This window comes from Wyeomyia smithii, chromosome 3 (genome assembly GCF_029784165.1).
Source record: "Wyeomyia smithii strain HCP4-BCI-WySm-NY-G18 chromosome 3, ASM2978416v1, whole genome shotgun sequence".
NCBI lineage: Eukaryota > Metazoa > Arthropoda > Insecta > Diptera > Culicidae > Wyeomyia > Wyeomyia smithii.
The window spans coordinates 130,356,586-130,369,215 of NC_073696.1; the positions used below are offsets into that span (position 1 = coordinate 130,356,586).

The 12,630-nt window shown below is 37.0% G+C and overlaps 1 protein-coding gene across 1 annotated transcript; it reads left to right on the plus strand.

The window, feature by feature from the left end:
- Window positions 1–855: 855 nt before the first annotated feature.
- LOC129733285 (F-box/LRR-repeat protein 14) lies at window positions 856–3,265 on the plus strand. The gene has a single exon (XM_055695053.1). The coding sequence runs from the start codon at window positions 1,536–1,538 to the stop codon at window positions 2,910–2,912; it is 1,377 nt and encodes a 458-aa protein (XP_055551028.1). The 5' UTR covers window positions 856–1,535; the 3' UTR covers window positions 2,913–3,265.
- Window positions 3,266–12,630: the final 9,365 nt, after the last annotated feature.

Genomic DNA, 12,630 nt, shown 5'->3' on the forward strand with positions numbered 1-12,630 from the left:
GCGAAGGTCCGCTAATGTGGGTTTAGCGTTTAGCGATTATCGAGCTAAATTTTCCGGCTAGCGACTTAGCGATTAGCGTCGCTAAATTTTCGGTTAGCGGTGCCCACCACTGCATATTAATACAAATACGTTACCTCTTTTAATTGAAAATCATTCATGCCATGCTTTATGGTGCAACTTTTCTGGAAAGTAAGAGCCTTGTCAAAGAGAAAGAGAATTTAATGAAAGCTTTCACGCCAGGAAAAATGCTTCTGATCGAAATACTACGAAAAATGTGGGAATTTGCGTTGGCATCGTTCAACGTATCAAGGTATGAATTGAAAATGATGCTAGAAAGGTTTTTGGAGCCTAAACTTCCATATTTGTGATCATGTTACAATTCTTCGTAGAAATTATTCTTTTCGTTTGGCAAAGATGAAATGATTTTATTGTGCCAATTCCACTGTCGCTTTGCGAAAGTCTTTCTGTATCTCTACATTATTTGATAAAATAACCCAGGTAATTAACCGAATCATAATTCCCTTCGAAAATAATAAAAAGATATAATCGAAAACAAGGTTAAACTAGTTGAAAATGTTTTATGACTTAACAATAGACTAGAGAAAAATAGTGTTTATGAAAGAAATTTGGCGATAATTACTTCGAAATGGCAAGGAGTAGAAATATTTATTACCCCACACTTTCATCTACCTGAAGCCATCACTGAGCCTAAGCTATATGCAATGGTGGTGGTTGAACAGCAAACCTGTACTCATACAACCCCACAGATCATGTGTACACAACTGTGTTTATTTGTGTGTCTCACGTTATGTACCCGCTACGGGTAGTTTCAACCAGTTCTGATTCTCGGTCGGTCGTCAGTATACAGCGTGATAGTCGGCGAGTAAAGACGTGAGTTCGGGAGCGCTAACGAAGTTCTTCCTGACGATTTTTCGTGACGGTCGCTTCCAGTTCAATACACATGCTGATACAGTGGAGTTTGCGTATGGTGAATTCCACTGAACGAAAGAGTTGCGAAAATGTGTTTCTACTCACTGCCAACGAGAGAGAGGCAATGAGTAAGTGTGCCAAGAATAATAAGGAGACGGCAAGAAACTCGCAGTATATGTACAGCAATAACAAGTCTGGCTAAAGACACGAAGCTCTCGAATGCATGATAAAGTGAGGAAAATATATAAATATACATGTGGAAGAAACTCTAAAGCAGAGTGAATAAAAAAGCCGTTTATATGTGGCCAAGAAGAACTACACAAAACACGCTGAAATAACAACGATACATTTTATATTTACAAAGTTTCCAATTGATGTTGAAATAAGTGAAAAGAAGAAAATTTGTACGTAAAGGAATTCAGCAATCTACTCGAAGAATAAGAAATGCGAAGCTTTTATGAAAGTGCTTCGGTTCAGTTGGTTTGATCGGAGGAGGATCTGTGTGAAACAGTGAATCAGCAACTTCATATGGTAAAATGAATAAAAAGCGCTGAAGTGAAAAGGACAATTCGCATTTTCCATTGCATAAAATACCACACGAAAATATGATGATGGAGGAAGCGAATTACATGCTGACTGAAATCCCTGGTGGATATATTTCCCACCGACCACATGCAATACACCGCTTTGCACCGTATCCGTTACATCAGCCGCATCTGCAGCCTGCGCCGATATACATCCATTCACAGCCGAGAGTGGTGAATCGACCAAAATCGCCTCCCACGCCACCGGCACCGGAAGGAACACACATTGGGCATCTGTATCCGGAGATTCTAGCCATCATATTTGAAAAGCTCAGTGTGAAGGATCGCGGTAGAGCAGCACAAGTGTGCACGGTGTGGCGTGATGCGGCATATTCAAAAAGCTGTTGGAGGGGAGTGGAAGCTAGTCTTCATCTGTGGCGACGTTCTCCTAGTTTATTTACATCGTTGGTCAGGCGAGGTATCAAGAAGGTGCAAGTGCTCTCAATCAAAAAATCTGTGAAAGATGTAGTTGTTGGAATACCAAATCTAGAATCGTTAAATCTTAGCGGATGCTACAGCATGACCGATGTTGCAATGTACTATTCGTTCTCTACAGATCTACCAAATCTTAGGCTACTCGATCTTTCACTGTGCAAACAAGTTACCGATTCCAGTCTTGGTCTTATTGCCCAACATTTGAAAAACATCGAAGTACTTGAACTGGGAGGATGCTGCAATATAACCAGTACCGGTCTGCTGTTAATAGCATTGGGATTGAAAAAACTGAAGCGGTTAAACCTTCGATCATGCTGGAATGTTTCCGACCAAGGTATAGGCCATTTGGCCGGACTTAGCATAGAAACTGCTAGCGGTATTCCGGGGCTAGAATATTTAGGTCTTCAAGACTGTCAGCGACTATCGGATGAAGCCCTACGGAATATTGCACAAGGATTAGTCTCATTGAAGAGTATTAATCTCAGCTTCTGCGTATGCGTAACTGATAGCGGATTGAAACATTTGGCGAGAATGACCAAACTGGAAGAACTGAACCTGAGGGCCTGTGATAATATATCGGACATTGGAATGGCGTATCTGACTGAGGGTGGTAGCTCCATTTGTTCATTGGACGTCAGTTTTTGTGATAAAATAGCAGACCAGGCGCTGACGCATATCTCGCAGGGACTGTTCCATTTGAAATCGCTTAGTCTCAGCGCGTGTCAAATAACGGACGAAGGATTAGCCAAAATTGCCAAGTCGCTTCATGATCTGGAAACGTTAAATATTGGCCAGTGTAGTCGCGTTACGGACAAAGGATTGGAAGTGTTAGCGGAGGAGCTTAACAATTTACGTGCCATCGATCTATACGGCTGCACGCGACTGTCGCCGATTGGATTAAATAAAATTTACAAACTACCGAGACTGTCTAAAGTTAATTTAGGATTATGGCATGTCAGGTGATGCGTTATTATTCTATTGCAAATTAATTGTTAAAGTTTAGTTTCTTTTAATTGAAATTGTAATTAGGTATGCGATAGTATTCTCTGTTACAGGGATTATAGCTGTAAATCGTAGGAAAAAAATGTCTCAAAAATCCACACTTTAGCAAAAAAAAATTGGAGTAACAGTAAAAAAAAACTAATAAATACTCTCTGTCGTCCATTCTTGTGAGGGTTGAATGCAACTACTGCTACAGGATTTAAAAAATTTGCTATGTTAGCAGAAAAAATCGAAATATTCTGTAAATATCAAAGAAACTACAAAAGCTCCTAATAAAAATGAAAAAAGGCTAAATAAAATAGGCCGTGCTGAAATTGATGCTGAGTTATAGAGTTATTTCCAAGGATTTATTCTATCAAGTATATCCTTCCAGAATATCTACGTTTGATGACATGTCCAGAACTTGTAATTGAATGTAGTTAGACACCGTTTTTTGTCTTAGATTCTTTGTGTCAGTAATATAATACATCCAGCGTAATGTAGTGGTGGCAGCGTTTGTTAATTATTGGTCATTATCAGTTTTTGGGATATACTTGATGAACACAATTGAGGTTTGCTTACTTCGATGATGTTTGAAAATGAAATAAATTATAATATGTCGATAGTATTGAAAATTATATTTTATTTTATAACTTACAATCAAGTATTACTGTTCTTTGCAGTATGCAACGATTTTCAATTTTTTTTTGTTATGCACATTTTTAATTGGACGAAAGTTTTAAAGCATTGCGTTTATAGGCTTCAGATTGTGAAAAACTGACAAAAATTGTGTCTTAGAAAAAAGAAGATTTTTTTATGGTTTATAGTCATCTAGACAATACATAAACACAATACATACATAAACTACATAACAATAAAAAAATACTATGCTACAGTACAACATCCTTCTATTCAACCATGCAATGGGATTACTTGCAACCTGGTTCGTACACTAACGGAAGAATGACAATTCTGGAAGGACTCAAATGAAATCATATTACCCCTAATTTTTTGCAACATGTTATACGGCAGGGTGATACAGCCGTCTTCTACTTGTGACTTACGTACCAAATGGTTCGTTCACTTTGGTTCAGACGCGTAGGTTAGGGTGACAAGGGTAGCAGCATCGATTTCGACCATGGCACTAGTTTTGTCCAGACTTGTATTTCATAGTGTTAAGTCTGACCGGACCAAGTGATATTTTTTTATATCGAGAAAAACGAAATCAAAGTTCACACGCAGTATAACTTCAAACCGGCAAAGGAATATAAAAACTTCAATATGTCCATAATTGCTGCTGTTATCCTAGATAAGTTTTTAGAACAAACAAGTATTTAGAATATTCAAATTTCAATGAGTCAGTGTTGATGCAATATTGATCCCATTATGGTTGTAAGCGAGGCGCAATGATAAATTTTCTATACTTGTTTGTTTTGCTCTTTTTTCTAATTAGTTTTCTACCAAAATTTTCACTTAGAATCTTTTGAAAAATTAAATTATTTTGTTCGAATTATTCCCGTCCGTCGTATTTTAATGATGCGCGCGAAGATTTTGAAGCTTTTCAATTTCATTGGATTGCATGCATTTGACGGTCAAATTATAGACGAGGGCCCTTATTCCTGTCACCGACATTCGTGTGTAAATATCTTTTCAGACGAATTGAAAAATGGTATTCCGATTTTTGATTGAGATGAATTAATTATCATTTGCATATTCGAATTGCTTAAAACAGGTCTTTCAAAAGATTCGAGCGAAAATATGAACTAGGATGGTGCAGTGCTTTAGTTTGAAGCAGCTAAACAGTAGTGAAGCGATTTTCTAAACCGTCGAAACATCGAATTTTTATTTTTTACGCAACCATGTTTTTCTCTGCTATGTAAACCGCGTATAAAAACTCATAAGTTTATCAGATCGCATTAAAAGCGTTTTATTTTAAAGTGGTGATTGCGTATTATAAACATATTATTAGACATGCGGACAGAATCGCACCAAGCCAAAACAACTGTCAAACGAGCGAGCCAAAACGAACATATGAGAGATTCGTTTCAAATAAATAAAACAACAATAAAAAAAACTTTGTAGCCTTGGGGCTACCAGCTCCTGGACAAAAATAGATTTTTGAATAAAACAGAATACTTATTATTACTTGGGGTTGGTAAATTGATTTATAACCCCTGTGGTTTTTTAGTACAACCCTTCGAGTTCAGAATGTAAACCAATTTAAGGAAGGAAAACAATGTTACAATGGCTTTACGACCATTAAGTTTCCCTTCCCGACCCTTGGGTAGGTGATACGTCTGTAAGACCTCTGTATCGATGAAAAACTTCTTTGCATTTCTTCTCAATAGACCATACGATTCTGCAAAGACTGGATATGAAAAAAGAAAACGCTCTCATAGGATCCGGCTGTTTGTTTTTGTCACCTTCAACACAGCTGTCACAGTATCAAAATCTAAAATAAGTAAGTATAATCTGATTTTGCGAAAATTGCCACGAAGTTTCCGGTTATCCGATGACCATAATAAAAAATTTAGCGGCTGGGTAAGTATTCGTGAATAACTTGCATGGAAAAAGCTGTGGTCCTGATTTTAGTTATACCAAGGAATACTTGTTTCATTTCTGTCTTATTACAACATAATCATGTAGAAACAAGAAAAGTTACCATTCAAAATTACCTATCTAAAATTTATCTAGCATTCAGTCGAAGGCAATTAATCTCAGCGTTTTATAAAAACTACTAAGTCCTTTTGTTGCTCCAAAACCAAAGGGTCATTTTTGTGAAGTCCATATGAAGTAGACAAATATAAGGTACAGTCAAACCTGTTTTTGTGCGAGGGATACGGACCGCACAAAAAAAATCGCATAAAAAATCATTTGAAACTTCACGTGCAGCTACAAAACAATATTTCCACAGCATTATTGAAAAAAAAAATTTTTTTATGCGGTGGATAGGGACCGTATAAAAATGTTTTCAGTTAAAAATAACTCGAAAGTTGTTGATTCTGGTTTAGAATACCTATGAGAACAATTTTAAAGCATCGGATTGATAAACAAAACTTTTTTAAACATGCTAATCCTTTCAACTGCTTTCTTTCGTAGGCAAGCAATTCGTGACTTTTCCTACGTAAAAGTGGCTCAAATAGTAATTTTTGGACGCAACACTTCTGTAATGCGTTGGAATTCATTCCTAGAATCGGAAAAAACTAAATGGCTGAAAATGTTGTCGGAAGTGGTCCTTTTTCATATGCCGCACAAAAAAAAATTCGCACAAAAACAGTCGCACAAAAAAATAATCGCATAAAAAAGCCGCACAAAATAAATTTCGCACAAAAACAGGTTTGACTGTATATAGAAAGCCTGCCAGTGCGAATTATTGAAATAGAAAAGATTTATTTTTTATTTAGAAAATTACGCGAAGTTTTTTTTTTAATTTTAATCTGTTCTAGAAGCCTTCTTTGCTAGGAATAAATTTAGTTTTGCTTTGTTAGAAACGCTGGAAAACATAGGTAATAGCGGTCTTTCGTGTGGAGAGTGAGTGCAGGTTGTTGAGGCGCTCGAGTTCAAAACGAATTCAGCAAGTTCAGTAATAAAACCGAAGAGGTCTAAGGCAAGGTGATGGTCTCTCGTGCCTATTGTTTAACATTGCCCTGGAAGGTGTCATTAGAAGAGCGGGGATTACCACGAGTGGCACGATATTCCAAAAGTCGGATCAACTGTTTGGTTTCGCCGACGATATCGACATTGTGGCTCGGACCTTTGTGAAGATGGCGGATACGAACATCGGACTAAAGGCTGAAGCCAAACGGATTGGACTGGTCATCAATGCATCGAAGACGAAGTACATGAAAGGAAGGGGTTCACGAGAAGACAGTGCTAACCTCCCACCTCGAGTTCAAATTGGTGGTGATGAAATCGAGATGGTTGATGAGTTCGTGTATCTGGGCTCACTGGTAACTGCCGGCAACGACACAAGCAGAGAAATTCAACGGCGCATTATGGTAGGAAATCGTGCGTACTTTGGTCTCCGGAGACGCTCCGATCGAGTAGAATTCGTCGCCGCACCATTTTAACCTTCTACAAGACGCTGATCAGACCGGTAGTCCTCTACGGGCATGAGACATGGACTATGCTTGTGGAGGACCAACGCGCCCTTGCGGTCTTCGAGCGGAAGATGTTGCGTACCATCTTCGGTGGACTGCAGATGGAAAACGGAGTGTGGAGAAGGCGAATGAACCAGGAACTGCAGGAGCTGCTTGGGGAGCCATCTATCGTCCACACCGCTAAGATAGGCAGGTTGCGGTGGGCTGGGCATGTTGTAAGGATGTCAGACGACAGCCCGGTAAAAATGGTTCTTCCAATCCGTCAGGGACGAGACGTAGAGGTGCACAGCGGGCAAGGTGGATTGATCGAGCGTATACACAAGTAAGCGGTCTGTTTGAGCACAACTCGTTTGCAAGGCATTGCATAGTGGGGCGACTCCATACAAAGGCTGGCCAAGCAAAAAAAGTGTCGATAACTGCAACAAAACTTGGTATTTACATAACTTTGGGGCGCTGAACACGAATTTGGCATCCATTTTTTGTTTGGGGCCGTCTATAAAGCACGAAATCCAATTTTTAATATTTTCTGCACTTTTTTCCTTTTTATAGAATAATATGATCTTTGACCACAAGTAGTGCCACGGGTCGTCCTCCCTATTGAAAAAAAATACGTAGTTCATGGACGACCCCTCGTACTAAACAAACTTTGCCTAAATATATATATATATATATATATATATATATATATATATATATATATATATATATATATATATATATATATATATATATATATATATATATATATATATATATATATATATATATATATATATATATATATATATATATATATATATATATATATATATATATATATATATATATATATATATATATATATATATATATATATATATATATATATATATATATATATATATATATATATATATATATATATATATATATATATATATATATATATATATATATATATATATATATATATATATATATTACAAATTGAAAAAGTCATCATCATCTTCCGCTTTGATCGCTTAAATCTTGTGTTGAATTGTTTTCAGAAAATTTGAAGTTCATTATACTTATCAGCAGGAAAAATGTCTTTCGCTGCAATTTTTATTTCTTCTAGTGATTTTCGATGTCTTATTGTTTCATATATATGTTATCTTCCTAATCCGGTTTCTATGGTTTAAAGAGGACATACAAATACATGTATAACACCATGAAACGACAATTCTCTAGACATTGAATTAGGTGGTGCCGCAGAAGTTGAAGGCTCCATAATAAAATTCAACGAATTTATGAATGTGAAAACCAAGACACTGGAATGACGCAACGTTCTAAATGAATACGAAAAGATGCGGAGGGCGACGACTGTTTTTTGTTTTTTGCTCGTGAAGCCAAATGTGTGCTTTACTTTTGTATGCAAAGTGAATCTTCAAACGGGCTATTGTTAGCCAGAGTTTGATGGTACACACTTAATCCAAAAAAAGTCGTTCGGTAATTTTTTTTACAATAATCCATCGGTAAAGCGTAATAATACCGGTATTCCTGCAAAAAAGCATCAAATTAACGACTGTTCTGTAAGATCTGTAAGTTTTACCAAAATTCTGTTAACTGTTACCGAAATATTTGCTTAATTTTACATTCACCGAAATTTGTATAACTTTTTACCGAACAACCTGTAAAAATGCCAAATTGTGAATGTGGTGGCCATTTTTCTCATACGTGCAACCGTGCAAGACGCGAATATTTTCTACTGGTGCTGCTGATTTGTTTTAATTGTTGTTGTGTGTAAACATAGGATATTTATTATTTGGAAAGTGTTAATGGATGTACGAGTCGCTAACATTTTTCGTAAGTAATCTGGTTAATTTAGTTTGATTTTAGACGGTACCGGCAAGCTGATTTATAACCGACTTTTTCTGCCACCGGAATTTTCTACTGGTGCGTTCGGTATTTTTGTTCATTTTTAAAGTTTCTTTCGGTAAATTTTACTGGCTGCTCGGTTTGGAACATTACCAAAAAGCTGCGAAAATTACCGACCACTCGGTTGGTGGTTTCACAAACTGTTCGGTAATTTTCGGAAACACCGAAGATTTCACCGAACGTTCAGCTGTTGAGATTCCGGTAACATTTTACCGAATTCGGTGTTTTATTTTAAGTGTGTATGAATTTGCTGCTAGTATTTGACACTTCAATCAGTTTAGCGAATTTCATGATCATAAATTGAAAAGGGCTGAATGTTTTAATATTGTTCTAAATTTGCAGAAAGTGATAAAGTTCAACATAATTAAAATTTCATAAAGATTTGTTTACTGTTTTCTTGTTTAACACTTGTTTTATAACTTTTCATTGATAAATTTTGTGATTTTTGCCCAAATTTATATATTATCCTTACGGATTGAGTATGATATCATAAATTTTCATTAATGGGGTATCATGGTTATGATTAAAATTAATCCTGGATGAAATTTCAACTTCAAAAACACCAAACTAAAAAAATCTGCTATCGCTTTTTTCACTAAAGTGACAAGTTGCGCAGTTTTGCGGACAGTATGCATTTGAAAGCTTACGTTTTTACCTAAATTTTGAATGTAGTCACAACCGTGGCAAACTGCGGCAACTAAACTTTTAAGCTACTTTTCTACAAAAAATCAGGTTTTTAAAATTTTTTTTTAGTGTCAGGCCTACTATAACCAAGTTTTACAATATCTAATGAAAAGAGTTTGTTTTGCACAATATTTACAACAACTTTTCCTTTGACGTCAAAAAAATCCAAGCTATCATTGAAGCTACAGAGCGTTTCAAAGTAATGTACTTAAAAAAAAAGACAAAAAACGTCAGTTCGCCAAGCTTTGAAAAATCATAAAAAAAATCAGATTTCATGATATTGCACCCAAATTTTGGATTAAGACACTTGAATGTTATAGCAATAAAGGAAAAATATTATGAAACAGCTAGCGAAAAAAAATTTTTTTGGGTGATGGCCAGCGATTCTCCACTGTGCATTGGAATCAGCTGTAATTAGCTGTCAAACACCTACATCCTGAATAGTGTGTTACCAGCTCGTGAGTATATAGAAATATATTTTAAAAAGAATTTGTGAATTTCTTCCTTAAAAACGTGAAAGGATGAGTTTAGTGAGATTTGAACGGAGAAGACTGGTGGCTTTAATTCGAGTTTTCAAAAACTTCATGTTCTACACTAAACATGAAAACGGGGAAAACGGTTGAGAAAGTGGCTTATCTATAGTTAATTAAAAGGTATGATCTGTCACTACATTTATTCTCAAAATTTGTTCATTGTGGTTCATGCTCTGTTTCTAATGCACGGTTATGACACTAGGCAGAGTTGTATTTCCCAAAAAAGATGGTTTCAACCATTGGAAGCAGTCGGATGAAAAGATGAAATCACATGAACATGTTCAACAACAGCGTGAAACAGTTTCGAAGTACAACTTGCAAGGTTTAGCGTCCAGCAATGTGGACATGGAACTAGAAGCGCAGGAAAACGAGAAGGCGGAGTACTGGAGAGAATTTCTGCGCCTTATTGTTGCTGTAGTTATCTTTTAGGCGGAATGGGGTTTGGCATTCAGAGATACAGTTGAGACCATTGGCTACTTCCACCGTGTATGAGGAGTTCTTGTTTTTAATGTCAAAGAGGGTTAAAAATGTCATTCTTACGGAATTAGAAACAGCCGAATACTTCTTAGTGTAGGTAGATTCGATGCCAGATGTGACTCATACCGATCAGCCAACAGTTTTTCTGCGATATGTTGTATCTGGTAGTACAGTAGAACGGCTCGAGACTTTCTTGCAACCCAAGTCTCATTAAGCAGAAGATCTAACGAATACCTTCTTGAGTTTTTTTAAATTCCTATGTAATAAACTTTGATGATTATCGTGGACAGTCTGATGGCTGGTCCCTAGTCCAAAGTGCAAGCTCGTCCTCTGCAGAAGCACTCATCTGTGTGGTATTCGACCTTCTGAAAAACTATTGTGCGTAACCCTAAGTAACGCTCGATAGATATGAACAATAAAACGACGGCAGAGCCGTCATTGTTATTCAGATCATAGACACGAACAGGTCATTTTACTTTTCATTTACATAAAAAGAAATACCTTGCCAGTCCTTCTGTGATTTTCGACTATGGATAGAAATCCTCTGTGATATCAGTGTTTAGTTCGTCATTGGGCGTAATTCTTGTACTAATGTGCTTTAGATATTATAATTAATAATAAAAACTTTGAAAATGTCAAAATCTGCAGTGTATGTTTCTTGCGCAGCACATTCTCTGAACCAAGTAGGTAATGCGGAAGCTTCTTGCTGCGTAGAAGTTGTAAGCTTTGATTTTGTTCAAAAACTGTATACGTTCCTTTCTGCATTCACTTGACGATAGAATGTTTTGAGCGATTTCATGCTAAAGAATAATCGCAAGTTAACCATCAAATCACTTTCTGACACCCGTTGCTAGTATCAGAGAGTCTTTGATACACATTGAAGTAAGGCGTCGTACACAAAGTACGTAACGCTAAAACCTAGATTTCAGACCCCCTTCCCCACTATGTAACGATAAGTAACGTTCGATATGACTTCCCCCCCTAAAATTACGTAACGCTAAACAAAACTGCCCCCCTCTAAATTTCTAATTTTGAGCAAACATCACAGTTACGTAACGGTCTCAACTACCCCCCCTCCCCCTATGTAAAAATAAGTAATGCAGACATAACCACCGCCCCCCCCCTCATGTGTTACGTAATTTGTGTACGATGCCTAACATATGATCAATCTCCTGCAACAAAGTATCAAGCGGGTTAGCGAACAAGATGGATTATTTTGAAAGGGCTTCAATGATGAAGATCTGGATCGGTTCAATATGAGCCCAGTACAACTATGCAGGGCGTTCACGTGGATATAGAAAGGTTGTTGACTTATACGACTCACCGGTTGTAGATGTGGCTCTCAGTACAACTGTGGAATATTGACCCACCAAAGGCAGACCACGAAAGAACTAAACTGGTATAACTAACGTATACAGGAAAAACTTCGAACGCTTAACTACAGACAGGCGTCCAAGCAAGAACAAAATTGATCGAAAATTCCGTGTAAATTTTACAAGAGAATTGCGTTATAAATCACTTGTATACTAGCGCCGCCTGATGACCTTATCACTACAATACATTGTTTTCGCTGGTGTATGAGGCTTGCGTCACTGGCATGCTTGGTTTCGCTCTTTTGCCATTTGAATGCTCGTTAGGCTGTATTTTGTCAAGGAGGCAGAATTCGAACAAGTTATATATGATGCACTTGTAGAGATACTCTATCTCCACAATTTGCCCTAACATTTTATTGTCGAATTCTGCCTTCTTGACAAAATATAGCCTAATGAGCATTCAAAGAGCAAAAGAGTGAAACCAAGCATGGTCACTAGTGGCGCTATCTAGTTACGAATTGCTACTACAAAAATCTTTACACAAGTTTGGAACTCAGCTTGGACGTCTCTCTGCGGCTTAACCTTCGATGTCATATTGGATGAGCTTTTGTGAGCACTGTAAAGAGGCGAGCCGCATATCAAGCAGTGTACGACAGATTCAAGAGCATAGTGGATTTTTGCACTCTATCGGAAGCTG

Coding starts and splice junctions, on each gene's coding strand:
- LOC129733285 (XM_055695053.1), top strand. CDS start 1,536: ATGATGATGGAGGAAGCGAATTACATGCTGACTGAAATCCCTGGTGGA.